The 16,014-nt window shown below is 41.1% G+C and overlaps 1 protein-coding gene across 1 annotated transcript; it reads right to left on the bottom strand.

The window, feature by feature from the left end:
* Nucleotides 1–9,550: 9,550 nt before the first annotated feature.
* lrrtm4l2 (leucine rich repeat transmembrane neuronal 4 like 2) lies at nucleotides 9,551–14,935 on the bottom strand. Its single transcript, XM_086030636.1, has 2 exons — nucleotides 14,682–14,935; nucleotides 9,551–14,353 (listed from the first exon to the last, which is right to left on the bottom strand). Exons 1-2 carry the CDS (start codon nucleotides 14,683–14,685, stop codon nucleotides 12,729–12,731), a joined length of 1,629 nt encoding a protein of 542 aa, XP_085886762.1. The 5' UTR covers nucleotides 14,686–14,935; the 3' UTR covers nucleotides 9,551–12,728.
* Nucleotides 14,936–16,014: the final 1,079 nt, after the last annotated feature.

Raw genomic sequence — 16,014 nt, forward strand, 5'->3', positions numbered from 1 at the left:
GAAAATTAGCCAGCTAATGATCTTTAAATATAGTTTATGAGTGCACAGAGTTTTTTCTTTTTTTTTGCGGCGATGGCGGGGTAGGGCACAGACCGACGGAATGCAAGGACGGAATGCAAGGACGGAATAAGGACGGAGGGACGAGGCCGAAAGGGTACCCAGGTTGCGGACGGAGGACCGGCAAAAAAGGGCCCCCCAGCTCTGAATATTTCTAGATCTTCAAGACAAGTTTGCCCTCTAAATCCGCTCCTATTTGTTCTATCGGCTGGCTCATGCGTCAAGCAGATAAGATTAGGCTGATTTCGATTAATAAAACAATACTAAACATTTGATATCTCTTTGTGCTGGTGATGTATTAATATTTGTGGAAGACACAATGAATTCCATTTTATCGTTGCTTCCTATTTTAAATTTGTCTGGCAGCATATCAGGTTTTAAGATTAATTGGCAAAAGTCAGCATTGCTTCCTTTGCCATTAAACGACACTTGTATAGCAAATTTGCCCATTTTAGTTCCGGTAGTGAAACACTTTACATATCCCGGAATAGAAATATATGCCTGTGTGGAGCATGTTGCTAAGAATAACATTATAATTGTTTTCAAGAAAGTTGCATATGACCTGGAGAGATGAATGAATTTGGCAAATTCATTACAGGCCCGTACGGCCATAATAAAAATTTATGTGGTACCTAGAGTTAATTTTGTAGGTTTACTGATACCGCTTGCTCCCCCAGAGGGCAGTTGGAATAAGTTGCATCAAAATACTAATACCGTACATTTATTTAGAAGGGCAAAAAACTTAAATTAAAAATTCAAACTCTCCAACGAAATAGACAGGACAGAGGGTTATCACTGCCTGATTTTCAGTTCTACTCTTGGGCCTGCCCTACCCTACGCCCTCTCATTGCATGGTTTAATCCCACAGTCAGTGAGTGTTTCATGGAGTATATTCGAAGAACATTTAGTGCAGTGGTTGCTAACCACTCAAAGGCAAAGTGCCAAAATGTTGACTGTGTTATCGCAAAGAGCCGCAGCATAAACATACACTTGGAAGCTTGATTGTCGAATGTAATCCGTTCCATCACCATGTTCAAACGAGCTCTCCACACACACCGTATTGCTCACTTTGTGTAAAACTGAAATTTCCCCTTTCGCTGGCCGAAATTACATTTTCATTAGACAAACCTGCTGTAACAATATCAAAAGCTCATGACTTGGTTGTATCACGGTACTGATGTCACAGTATGACATTTATTGCAATATTGTGTGAAAGCTCACCTTCACCCTAAAAACAGTTGGGTTAAAGGGACACTCGGATGATCTTAACATTAACACTTATATATTAGATTTGCATGTAAAAATGACATCAGTACTAAAGTGCCCCCCCCCCCCAAAAGACTCTATAGTGATTTAAGGTCTATTTGTGATAGATTTACAACATTGTGCCCTTCGGGGGGGTGGTTTATGTTATGTTTTCGGTCTCAGCGATCTCACGGGAGGGAGGCAAGCGTGGTAATATTGCTCGCTTTGTCAGTTCTGTTGTCTAAAACGATCGCCACCAAAATGCAAATGCATTACTGCTCTTGTCCACTTCAACCTGTGAAAGTATAAAAGTGTTCTACACAATACTTTGGATTTATTGACATAAAACGTGATCTCATCATGATCAGCTCCACAAAATCAAAAATAGCATGGCGATCGCTTCTCCACTTACACAGGCTGAAGCGGACAAGAGCATGAATGCGAACACGAACACGGTCATATTTCGGAGCCTGCGTCTTCAGGTCGCGGGGTTGCCTCCCAAGCAGTCGCGTGCGTTGTCTGACACCGCTTGCAGCCACGAGAGTAAAGCGGCATCAGAGTGAGGTAAGACCTCATCGAACACCGGTTGGGGGTCTTGAACGTGCACATTCGACTCCACAGCCGAGTGTGGCCGCATTGGAACGCACCATTTCGGCTGTTACCTTCCATTGGACGGCGTGTTGTCGGTCGAAAAACTGGGGCCATTACTCATCCAAATAAATGTGCACGTCTACCCATTCCCACTTCAGTCTCTGTAAATATCCTGACTGGTGTTTAATGCCTCGCCGGTCCTAATCGTGATCAGCAAAGAAGCAGTGTTTTTTTTGTTTTTTTTTAAGCAAAGAAGCAAGGTACCCTGGTTCCAGCCTATGTAGCTCTGCTGACTTCCACATTTCCTCATTCTCATATAAATCAGCCACGGAGAAGTTAATCCTTTTTATATGTTGAAGTGTGCATTAGTCGGGATGTCCACACAGATTTTGGTGCCAATTGATCGCCGTTTTTGGACTTTATAAGCAATGAAAGTATAATGATTTCCAATTGAGAGTTTGGAATCTGTTCCTCCCGTGACTCCGACCGAACATGGATAGAACGGTAGGGGACCATTGTCTTCATTATCAAGGGGCGTGATTCATGGAGTGACTTATTTCCTAATTTCTCCCAAATGTATTGATAAAATAGAAAATGACAACTCTTTTCATTTTCCCGATCAAAAAAATATATAAAATGAACTTGTTAGTTAAAACATGGCCGTACCGGAACCACCATCCCTTTAAAAATAACAACAATTTTGGGTAAAAAATGGAATGATCCACTAATTGGGTCAATTTTTACAAAATATCCCATTTTGTAAAAAATTACCCATTTTTGGGGTTGTTTTCTGCAAAAACAACCCAAAACGTGGGGTCAAATTGACTCAAGTAGTGGATTGGTCCATTTTTTATCCAAAATAGTGCTATTTTTAACCCAACTGTTTTTCGAGTGCAACACTGCAGTGAACCTCACTGTATTGCTGGAAAGTTCATGGTACACGGTCCCGTCACTAATTTGACGGTATTATATTTCTTATTTTTAGCATTTGAAATGTTATACTGTCTACTTCTTACTACTGGAACTTACTTCATAATAAGTTGGCACTGGTGCTCATGTTGAATTTTTCTTTTGGCATGACAGTCAGTACATATCATTTTATTTCAAGACAGATTCTACTACATGGGTTTTGCAAAGGTCACCATACCGAAATCCGGCCCAGCAGTTTGTAGGTTTCAAATTGTTAAATGTGTTTGAACATTAGTGGCCAAGCAGCTCAACATCCAATAAATGTTATTTATTTGCTAGTCTTTAACACCCTATGGTGTGGCGATAAAGATGAGATAGGCACTTTTGGTCTTTATAGGGCTGCAGCGTCTTATCTTGTTGTATGCTGCAGCTTTTCTCATGCTGTCATCATTCACAGCGAAAGAACGAAGCCCCCAGCAAGGACCTTTCAGAATGTCTGTCACCAGGAGCAATCTTTTATGGGTTCTCTCAAAACCGAACTAGTACAATGTGGTACCAGAAGGAAGGCACTGCAAAGGTAGAAAAGAGGCATGTTTTTGTGGTTATTCAAAAATGCTTCTTTTTTTTCAAAGCCTTCTATATTTTTGAAATTCTGAAGATCTAGTTCTCGTTTGGATCTGGGGGAGCTAGTCTTTCACCTGAAGTCATTTGTGGTAGGCTCCAGCTCCCCGGACCCAAATGAGGACAGAAGAATAGAAAATGAACAGCTTGATAGAAAATATGATTCGAAAGTTGAACAAAAATGTGTCAAGACGGGGCCGATGAGACAAAACAGCATCGCTGAACAATGAAGATTTTTTTTCAACAGTTCGGTCATGTGAGAAGCTGAAAGATGACGACAATATTACAGTACTTGTATCTGCACTTTTGTCCATATTATTTATGGAAAATTATAATTAAAACAATGACCTGTTCGATATCTAAACATTTTATGATGGGATAAATGTGAACCATGGAACAAATGAATTCATATCGTCATAAACTGATAGTGGCCACGGGTCGTTATTTTCCCAACTACCGAAAGTACAATGTGTAAGGCTTGCGTAAGGCTGCAGCAGATGTCCAGTAATTGGTCAACAGCGAATTATAACTATCACAAAAGGGAATGGTCACAAAAGAATTGGGTTACATTAACCATTAATATTTGCTTTTCATTCTTATTTCCCTCAACAATAATGCGTAGCATATTTTTTCCCATGGCGACAAATAATGTGATTATAGACGAGGTCAATATTCAAGTATTATTTGAGGATACCCGGTACTGTATATCTCTTGTTTTATTTTTTTATGGGGAAATCTAAATGACGTTAATGGTGGTGTGTAATTGTGAATGTCCCCTGCGAAAGGCATTACTTTGGTATGATTTCTTTCTAAAGTGCGTTGGTTGGTGATTTAAGGGTCTGATGTGAGTGTGGTATAAAAGAACAGAAGGGATGATCTAGACAGTACGCACTCATCTCCATTTATTTATTTCTTTATTTGCAGTTTTCTCAAGCCACTTCAGCAAGTGCAAATTAAAATACTTTCTATATGACACTTGGTATGGATGTGAGCGTTTAATATTTAATGCTGTAAATATTTTTCTTACTTGTACAGTGAATCACCTGTGAGATATGCCTCTATATTTTATGAAAGGCACAAATTAAAGGCAGTGTTTTATTGCACAGGATCCAGCAAAATTAATAGCCATATATGCTTATAAATCACTCGCGTTTAATTGTTGCGATTTCCCAGGCGTTGGCAGCGGAACTCGAAAAGAATCGTGGGAAGTAAATCACGGGAAAATGAAATCATGAGGTAGCAGTTATCAAGAAAGCAAAGTAATTCCTGTTACATTACACAGGCTGCAGGCACCACATTTGGGTGAGGGGGCATGAGCCTTCCAGTTAGTAAACTTGAAACACTGATCACCTTGCAAATGATTCTCTGATGCGAAATGAACCAAACACGCTGCGGCATCATTTATTGTGGATGGAACATCATTCACTCTAATGATGAGATGTATTACAGCCATACAGTCATAGCTCTTGTTACTAACAATGGCTCTATAAGTAGTATGATTCTGGAATGTTATCAGGAATTTTTAGATCAAAGATGTTCATTAATAGACCAAAAATCACTCCACTGGAAAACATTAACAGAACCTCCAAAGGAGAATTACATGCAGCTTATTTGCTTATTATAACCTTGGGTGCATGTTTTTGGAATGCGGGAGAGAGACAGAGTACATGCATGCAAGTACGGCGGAAAAACATGCAAACACAGGCACAAATTAAAGACAGTGTTTTATTGCACAGGATTCAATAAGCAAAGATTCAAACCCACAACCTCGGGACTGTGTGAGCTAACCACTCGTGTATTCAACCTGTTACAACCGTTCAACTTGGCGTTTTCAGTGCAGTGTCTTTGAATATCGGCGCTGTCCTGTGAAAAATGTCCGTTTTTATTTTTACGTGAATGGGGTTTCTGCATTAGACATACCATTAATGTGAAGATTTTTAAAAATGATGAATTTGGACGTGTGTTTTTCACAGGACAGCGACGATATGCTGTATCGTAGAGGTGAAGGCCAATGCTGAACAGTATACGGAAGAAAAAAATCATTTCCTTTGAGGGTTTACTGGTACTTGTAACAATGTCACTAAAGCATTAGTATTCAAATGAGTTTTACAGGTGACATGGGCGACACAAAAGGTGGCATAACTAAGAAATCCTGTTTTGCCAAAGCAGGACACAGGACACTATATACTTTCATACTTCAGTGACTCTATTTTCAACCAACTTTAATCATTTTAATTTCACAGCTAGGAACTCATTATTTTGACCAGGTAGCTTGAAGGAAGTAAATGTTTGAACATTTAAATTTATACAAGAGTGGCTGCAATTCCACTACTGTCATGGAGAAAATAGGACGTCTTGTCTATCTTGTGAGCTAATTTTGTCCAATTTAAGAATCAGTCATCCTTGGAGAAATCCCCTCCGGTGGATGGTAATATAAAAGCAGCAATGATAAATGCAGTGACCCGTCATAGAATGAAGAAACAGTTCAACTCATAACCTTTTGCAGACATACAAATGTGAAGTTATGTGCAGATTAAACAAACAACATGATACATTCTGTACATACAGCCACAACGTTGTGGTCACTTACAACTTGGTGTAATGATTTCTAAAACGAGAGCAGCACACTGAAAAAAAAAAATGCTGTGTTGAATGAGCTCAATTTTATTTTGTCAAGTGGCTGCACACAATAGAATCATCTGGATTTTTTTAAGTATATATAGTCTACTTAAAAATGTATCTCGATCCAGAGGACTTTATTTCGTGCAACCAGAGGTGTCAAAAGTATGTTCATTACTCAAGTAGAAGTATAGATATTGGGATTTAAAAAGACTTTAGTTGAAGTTGAAGTATCAACTGTAGCTTTTTACTTAAAGCGGAAGTCAACCCAAACATATTTTGTTCAAAAAAATGTTCCCAGCAGGCCCACTAGAAACATGGCATTGTGACAAATATTGCATTTGTGGAATATAAGTTATTGTCTGTCGGGCCGATCCTCTCCAGCTTGGTCAGATCAGGGCACACTGACGCTAACACTTTTAACTGATTATGCGATGTCCGTAAATGTGTAATTGCCATATTGTTTTTTTGTTAACCTGTTGGCTAATATCTAGCCATTCATATAGATTTACATCCTTCACTCCTGCACTAAAGTATAGATACCCCAAATTTCTACTTACAGTAAGCAAGGTAACTAGGTATTTCTACTTTGTTACTGGACACCTCTGCGTGCAACCAATTGACAAAATAAAACTAAATAGTAGTCAGACTTGACCCACAGTAAATTCAACACACCATTTTTTCACTGTAGGAAATGCTCTGCCTTTACAAAGATAATGATCTTTTGTTTTTACACTGCCAAAGAGGTATGAACTAAAAATATTATTATTTGGTTTGTGATGTACTGTACTGCAGCATAGTGAGAGTTGTGTCTGATATTTATTTACTCTGATTTAACTGATTCAAGTAAACAAAATGTTAGACACAGCACTAATTACGATGCAGTCCAGTTCTACACTAATGCAACCCACAACCACAGGGCATTGCAGTACAATAACATTTGATATCGGAAAATTAATACCTCTGTGATTGGCTGGCAACCAGTCCAGGGTTCAACCCGTCTGCCCGTAGTGAACCGGGATAGGCTCCAGCACACCTTCGTGGGCATCAGCAGTATTGAGCACAGTAATGCTGTACTCCGAATTAGTTCACAAGTACGTGCTGCGTGTGTGATAAAAAAAACATTAATGAAGCATTTATTCACTTGCTGTGGCGTTGTGCATGTATTATGTCCCCTGTCCATTACACAGTACTAGAAAAGGAGAAACTGTTGTTTTAAGTTGTTTAAAGTTATTTTCAAGCAAACTTTAAAACCTTTATTATTGCTGCAATCAATTCATGATACTCCCTCTAGCCTGACCTTCTCTCCAGCGGACACACTTGGCACATCATAAAAATGAAAAATAATGCATTGTGTGTGTGTGCACCCATACTTGTATACCAACATGGGGCCAAAAATCAGGACTCTTTTCTCAAGGCCTGGTATTTTTTTTTTCTTCCAGAAATTAAATGTAAAATTCAACAACAGAGTGTGTCTGAGTCATAGCCGGTGTGTTTACAGCATGTTACCTGTGTCCAAAGGGAACCATTCAGTTTGTCTTCACAAAGAAAGATTCCAGACTCCGGCATCACCACAAGAGTTATTCGGTTCTACTGATGACCACTTTGGCTAATATTGCGCTCGGAGTAAATACTGGCACATCTTCATTTTCGTCCCGGGGCAAGTCTAGTTTAACGTGTTTTGGGAAATTGGCAGACTGTGCTGACCATGCTGGGCATTCTGGCGGACCGAGGGTGTTTGCATTTTGACAATTTGGTGACAGAAAATAGACTAAAATAAATAAATAGGCTAAAAGTATGTCTATGATGTGGCGCAAGTGGCGTAACACCATTTTGGTCGAGGGGCAGGCAGAAAGATTCCGACCTTGTTGGACGCGTGTGGAGGATCTCATCGTATTTCATTTGTAAATATGACAACAGCGTGCATCAATCCCTCTGAATCAAAGGTGTCAAAATCAAGGCCCCGGGGACGGATCTGGCCCGCGGCATCATTTTATGTGGCCCGCAAAGGCAAATCATGTGTGTTGACTTGAGATGTTTCTTTCAAATTGTCTTCACTTTTTTCACCACATATGAGATATTGCAAGCATTTGTTACCAATCCCTCCAGAAAAATAAATTGAAAAAAAGTTGAGCAAACTATTTACTGGCTTTTGATTTCAAAACCAGTTATCCATCAATTTGCTGTGTATATGTGTTAATATAAGGCAATCATAAATTTATATGGGTCCACAGTTGTAAAGGCCCTCCAAGGGACACCAAAACTATGATGTGGCCCGCGACAAAAATGAGTTTGACACCCCTGCTCTGAATCATTGTAACCCTGGCACCGTGTCCGGTCACCAGACTGTCAAGTGCGCATATCAAGGGCAATGCCCTCGGTATGCCAGAACGCCCACCTTTGAGCAAAACCCGCAAAGCCCGTATCTCACTGAGTGGCGAAGGTTTGCAAGTGTGTGCTGCACAGGTAGAAATTGGTGTGTTTTTTGTCAGTTTGTTCAGTGTTACACTGATATTCGCAAGACAATGCCAAACCGTTTTAATGGTCGCAAGCAATTTTTTGTTTTTGTCACCATCACGTTTTGAACATGTCGAAAATTATTTGCAACAAGAAAAAGTGTTTGAGACCATGAAAATTGTTGCCGAATGACTTTGCCACCATTTGCGACTTTGAACGAACCCTGATGAAAAAAAACATTCGCTGCATTCACTTGCAGACCTTTGCCACTCAGTGAGATACATGCTTTGAAAGTTGAAATTAGGCTTGCACTGGCACAAAAATCAAGATGCAGACATTTTTGCCTTTGAATGCAGCTGCGCCCTCCGCAAATATGGAGCCATCTGTGTTAAAGCGGAAAACAAATCAAAAACGTTCTTTACAATAAAATATTTTGTGCAGGCCCACTAGTTCAAACACGGCATTCTGATTAATATTGTAGTTGTGGAATGTGAGTTAAGCATTAAAATCCACTCATTTTTGTCCATCTCAGTGGGCAGCCATTTTGCCAGTTGTTGTCAACTGAAAATGACATCACAGTTGCTCGGGGCTCAGGTAACAAGTCACGACCAATCATGACTCAGCTTCAGAAAACAGGTGAGCCGTGGTCTGTTGTTACCTGGGCAACTGCGATTTGTAGAAAGTGGCAAAATGGTTGCCCCATGACATGGCAAAAACGGGTGGATTTTGCTTCTCAACTCATATTTCACGAAAGCAATATTATATAGCCACGCTTAGATTAGTGAACGCTCATAGGACATATTATCATATATATATAAGGAAATATTTTTTTGGGGGGTTGACTTCCCCGTTAGGGAAAAAAAAAGAACATGAGAAGTCAGCAAGAAAAAAGAAAGCAGACTCATATTCAAAGACTCATTTCATAACATCTTTCAAAGACTCATTTCATAACATCTTTTTTAAGAGAAGAGTAATAGAACATCATTTAAAATGGCCTGTACAGTCGACCCTGAAAAAAAAAAAAAGTCGATCCTGGAAAAAAATTTTCTATAATGACTATAATAACTTTATTACTGGAACCTAATTAATCATTTTATTAATAAACAAATAGGCTTCCCAGTGTGTTATATTCTGGTCCTCTTCCATGAGATGAACGATTTCTGAGACATATCTAATGTCGCTATGTAACTTTAGAGTTCACAAAGTTTTATTTCCTTTTAATGGTCACATTGTTGTGCAATATGTACCACATTACCATGACAAGACATTGATTTTAACATGAACAAGACAGCAAAAAAGTTGGTTAAAAGTTATAAATGGCTATTGATTTTTTTTTCACCTCATATAATGGAAAATAAAGCAATGACCATAAAACCTTAAGCTGCATCTTTAATGGGATGTCATCACTGCCATGTTGACTTCATTTTACCTTCTAAATTAGGCTCTAACCTTTGGCAAACACAAGGATAACGTTGCACGGATGCTATGCTCGAAAACGAATGTGCGGTGACAGATGTAAATCAAAATTTCACGCCTGCCAAGTGAGCGCTGGCCTCTCACAGTTCGACTTTATAGGAACACACAGCAAAGCAATCATATTTCTGGACGTTTGCCGGCAGGATTTTTGCAATTCTGTTTTTCCTCGTCCTCTGCTTGTTTTTGCTGTCAGCTCTAAGATGCCTCCGTCAAGTCAAAGACATTCTCCATTTCAGGTAGCTGACAACATACAGACTTTTTTTTCTCCCTTGGTTTTGCACATAGAATGTGGCTGTATTTGTACCTTGTTGTTGCTCAGTCAATACTGTGCACTGCTGCAATATTTCACCCAAACAAATAACCCCGATAATGGTTTGCAAGATGCAGACCACAACTCTCTAATCAGAATTCTTCTCTTGACTACACACAGCACAAAAACATGGGAAAATTGCTTTTCATCAGTCATTATATGACAAATCAAAGAATAATTACAATATTTGTCAAACTCGGATCAACAAATCATTTATACTGTTCTCTGTATTTTCTTTTTGTTTTTCGCATTTGGAAATGTTCCCAATTGGTGTTTGAAAGAAATTCATCACAATCAATGCAAGCAGCAGTCAATTACTAAGCCCCATCAATCAAAAAAAACATTTGGGCTTATGCTGTATGCTGTACCGTCTTCACCAACAAAATGAACACCAAAATGAAAGTTTGACATGCATGACAGCTGGGATGCAAACCACATCTGTAGTAAATTGATTAATTGTACAGTCGGAGAAATCACCTTTTTATAGATTTCACATGCTAGAGCTTCAGTTAATCCTGCCTGAGTCGACGCGTGCCCACTTGTCCCCTTGTGCAGGTCATCTTCAGTGCTCAAGGAAACCTCGAAAGATACACGTGGAAAGACAGCAGCGGAAAAAGACAGATGAAGGCAGATAATGCCTTCCTACTGGCATAACAGACTTGACCCATGGCAACCGCAATCGCCATGGTGCAGGCCTCAATTCTCCTTTTCTTCTTCTTCTTTTTTTTTAATTCTTTATTTTTGGCGTTGTTTCTTTCAAAAGAAGGAGGAAAATTGTCAACCCCTGTCTACACGAACCAGTTTGTTTCAACACCAGTGACCCACATTCCATTAATACTGTTGTCAGTGTTATTAAAGTCAAGAGAGGAGTCACAAAAGAAGATGGAAAATGGGAAAATATGCCATCAATTTTATATGCGCCTTCACATCCCGTGAAATATGTAACTGCAGATAAAAAGCCTGTTTCCTTTCCTTTCCTTCACCAGCTCACGTTTTCACCAACGCTGTTTTTTCTTTAATTACAGTCATATTTGTTAGCAGGTTTCACAGACAATGCATAATCAATAAAACATTAGTCATAACAAATACACAATGATTGATGATTAATTGCACATTGTAATGAGGTACAATACAGCTAATCATAATCATGTTTTGAATTAGTTTTGAATGACGCTTCCATGGAAGTATTTCAACATGTGTAGGTGTAGTTGTAGTTGACAATGACGACGTTGCACGGAATTGCATCATACAAAGAGCTGTTTCTCCTATTTTGGTTGGCTCAAACTGCGGTAACCGAAATCGGAAACACTTTAGTTTGATTCCACCACTGCAAACTAATAACATTTTTATTAGTAGTCTAGTCATACCGTTGTGACTGCTGGATTAAAGGTCTTCATTCAAACCAGACATTTCTTTTGATATGAGCTTCTAACAGTTTTGGATCAGATTTTAATGTAGCTTTAAAAGGGAAGTCAATGCAAACATTTTTTTTCAAGAGTATGTTTTATGCAAGCCCACTCGTTGAAACGGGGCATTCTGATAAATATTGCATTTGTGGGATAAGTGTTAATCCACTCCTTTTTAGCCATCTCTGGGGACAGCCATTTTGTCTTCTGTGGACTGAAAATGACATCACAACTGCTCACAACGACCAATTACGGCTCAGATTCAGAAAACAGGTCAGCCGCAGTTTGCTGCTTAATTTGTATTCCACAAACGCAAAATTAATCAGAACGCCGTGTTTCAACTAGTGGGACTGCTGGGAACATATTCTTGAAAAAAAAATGTGTTTGGGTTGACTTCCAGTTTAAAAGTGATGATTCACTTTGGAGCGAATGAGCATCCTCCATCCATCCTACAGAGGATGAGACGAGTGTGGGTTGGTCTCCCAAATGGATGCGTCACCGATACCTATGACAAAGACTAAAATTAGCCGAGTATTATAACGGACAATAATTATCTGCCTGGAACTCATTCATCAGGGTAGTAAACTCCAACTCTTGACACACACTGTACATATTCAAATACATAAAGATTCTCCCCTGCAACCTGATATTTTACATACATAATTAACATGATATAAACAGGCAAGTAAAAAAAAATGTCCCGGTTGCTTTACAGATGATATAATGACAGTGTGACTAAGGAAAGGGCCAACGTATCGACGGAGCCGACTTGTGTTCAGTTTGTAGATTGGCTCATGCACAGGCAACCTGGTTGACGCTGCCATGCCGCAGCTCCCGTCAGTCTCGGTAATAATGAGCTCCAAAAATATCCCTGCGCTCTGCTCTGTCCACACAGATGTATTTGACTCTCTTGCCGTACGTTTCCTTCCATGCAACGGAGAGGAACATTTCCTGAAGCCGTTTATTCTAAAATCACTTATCTGATGACGGACCTACCCAGCGATGTCGCTTGTAGTCTCAGAAAGCCGAGTCAAACTCTATACTTCGCATTCTATGGAGCCCGAAATGGTGCACGTGCACGGCCTTGCCTCGTTCACCAGCGAATCCATGGTCTCAGAGTTTGAATGGTAGCTCAGATAGTACTCTTGCAACTGTGCGTTAAGGTCCTGCTCCTGTTTCCGGCCTTTTTTCCTGCGCTTGTGTTTGACTGAGTGCTGCTGCAGTTGCCTCATGGTGCTGGGGTAGTGCCTCCATGAGACATAAATAACCAAGAGGATCAATGACACTGACAAAAACAGGGCTACAGCGCCCGCGACGATTTTATGGAAAGCCATATGTTCGAACGGGATCTCTGGGAAGGATGAGGTGGAAGGGTCCGGGGAGGGAGGGGGTGAGGAGCTCACGGTTGTGGGCTTCGCAGTCTGTCTCTCTGTCTTATTGGGCCAGATGGCTGAAGGCAGCGAGGCCTTCACGGGAGACTCACTGTGAGGCAGCTGCGTGACACCATGGGAGAGACGGTGAGATGTGGCGCTCCCAAAGGGGCTCGAGGTCAACGCCATCGAAGCAGTGGTCGTGTTCACGTCAGACATCGTGTCCGCACAGGTGGAATAATTCCCCACAACGTCCACGACCCTCTCTCCCTGCGTAGACTTGGGGCTGCTGCATATCATGCTGATGTCTTTGGCGTCCCTCAAGGTTCTGAGCCATGCCATGAGTGGGCAGATGCTCGGTCTGCAGTCCCAGGCGTTGCCGGCAAGGCCGATGGTGGTCACTGAAGTCCACGCCGCCACGGCTTCCACGGGCACACCCCTGAGCTTGTTGGATTCCAGATTGAGCGTTTGTAAATTTGGCATCGAGTGGAAAACCAAAGGGTCCAACGTCTGGATTTCGTTCCCCGAAAGATCCAGTTTCTGCAATTTAAGCCAGGTCCAAGGTACGCCTTGACTGACGGCTCGTATGCGGTTCCATTGCAAATAAAGAGCCTGCAGGTTGGTGAGGCGCGGGAAAATGTAGAAATTAATCCGAGAAAATTGATTGTGCTCTAAATGAAGCTCTTTGAGGCGAAACAGTCCCAAAAAGGTTGTGCGGGTGAGGCTGCGCAAGCGGTTGTATCCTAAATCCAGAAACTCAAGGCTGCGGCATTCCAGAAAGGTACGGACGACAATCTGTTTTAGTCCGTTGGATCGAAGGTGTAGATTCTGGAGCTTGCGCAGGCCGAACAAATGTCCCGGCTGCAGGGACTGGAGCTTGTTGTAGGATAGATCCAAATTCCGCAGGTTTGGAATGGCACTGAATGTGTTGTTGTGCAAGTGGGCTATTTTATTGGAGCTGATGATGAGTTCTTTGAGCCTCCTCACACCGTGGAAGGCTAAAACATCCACGGCACTAATGGAATTGTGGTCCAAGTAGAGCCAGACAAGCTGGTTGAGATGTGCAAACTGGTAGGGCATCAGCACCAGCAGGTTGTTATAGCGCAGGGACAGACCTTGGCATCCCGTGGTGATATTCTGTGGAATGTCTTGGAAAATGCCCGATTCGCAGTAGACGAGCTTGCCTTCGCAGCGGCAACTGGCGGGGCACATCCTCTCCCCCTTGCTGAGCAGCAGCCACACAGCTGCCTGCACCAGAACACATGAAAACCTCCAGCCCAACATCACAGAACCTGTTGGAGGAGTAAAGTGGGGCACAAGCAATCAAAACAGCGCCTTGCTTTTAGAGAATTTGCGCTCAAAGACATTTGAATAAGTAAAGACAGGAACTTCTTTATCCTTTAAACGCTGGATGTTGAAGTGAGAAAACGTGTGATGTGCAGACCTGCTTCATGAAGAATTTATAACAGCCTGACATTCACTATTTGGAGCTGGTTTGCGCGTGGAAAACAACACCATTCAAATCAATAGCAACCAATGGTTGATATGTAGAAGAAAACGTCACTCAGTTGAATCAGAATAAAAGAACTGTGAGCATATAAAATACGTGTACTGACTTACCCATGGTTTCTGAGGGAAGGAGTAATGCTGTGAAATAAATGGATGAAGAGCATATTAATTTGCCCACAGATGTAAGGAAAACGCAGCTCGTGCAGGATGGGACACACTAAGCACCACCTGTGTCTTCAGCCAGTAGGAGAAACACAGCGGGAAGTTTTAATCCTCCGTGCAGCGTCGCAAATAAAGCAAAACGTAAGGGAGGCGTTGACGTCTGGTGTGAGGTTTGTCGCCGCTTGTTCAGCCTCCAATGTGCAATGCAATCATCATGTGGCGCGCCGATGGAGGGACAAGGAGCCATCTCTCTCTCTCTCTCTCCCTCCCCCTCTCTCTCTCTCTCTCTCTCTCCCTCTCTCCCTCCCTCCCTCTCTCTCTCTCTCTCTCTCTCTCTCTCTCTCTCTCGCTCTCTCACCACATATACCGTTTTGATTTTGTAGAAATCACTTTCCTTTAATGCTCATCACTTTCCTTAACTAATAATGCTTTAATAACATTTTGCATTCGCTTTTCTAGTTTGGTGACAAAAATACAGTAGTCCTTGAGGTATTCTTGTCCTAATAAAAGGGGTCCTCGTTTTACGACGGAGCTGCCTTCCTGTACTGCTGCGGCGACGTAATCGGAATGCGCGATTACCATAACCTAAATGCACTATGGTCATAATTACAAACGTGCATGAAAAACACTTGTCCATAAATATGAACCAATCCAACGAGTAACAGTAGTTTAGCGTACCTTTTTGTGCCGGCCGGATGACAACGTACGTCTTTTTGACAGCTATAAATGTACAGTATTCTAGACTATCGTCACCCAACTAATATAGTCCACGGGCAGTGGCGTAGCCTAATTAATCATATTGGGCCATTAATTGCGCACCGTTTGTAACCTCGGAACTGTGTGTACGTCAGAAGCATCGTAGGGACCCCTGCAGTAGTTCTAATTCACGCTCAGGAAATAATGCATAAGTATGACCTCTAAAGGTAGTCTGTCATATACCATTGAGAATTGAGTTGGCTATGTTTGGAAAAGGTTACATCACAATCGTAAATAAGTTGTATACTAGTTGACAGTAGAAGTACTTTAGGGAAGAGATACAGATGGAGTCCATCGGCCCCGACTGTGTTGAGAGCATGGGGGGGACAGGTCGTGCCGGCGTTGCACCTTAGCTCATAACTTTTTTTGTTTCTTTTTTTAACCGTAGAGAGGGGTAGAATATTGGTAAATGGCTGTATTTACACGAGTTATTTATTTATTTTAATTTAATAAAATGTGTTCAAATTAACAAGGCTACACTCAAAGTCTTCGGATCTCAAATTCACCAATTATCTGGATCACTTCT

The sequence above is a fragment of the Filicampus tigris genome, chromosome 5 (genome assembly GCF_054856515.1).
Source record: "Filicampus tigris isolate MCC_2025a chromosome 5, RoL_Ftig_1.0, whole genome shotgun sequence".
Classification (NCBI taxonomy): domain Eukaryota; kingdom Metazoa; phylum Chordata; class Actinopteri; order Syngnathiformes; family Syngnathidae; genus Filicampus; species Filicampus tigris.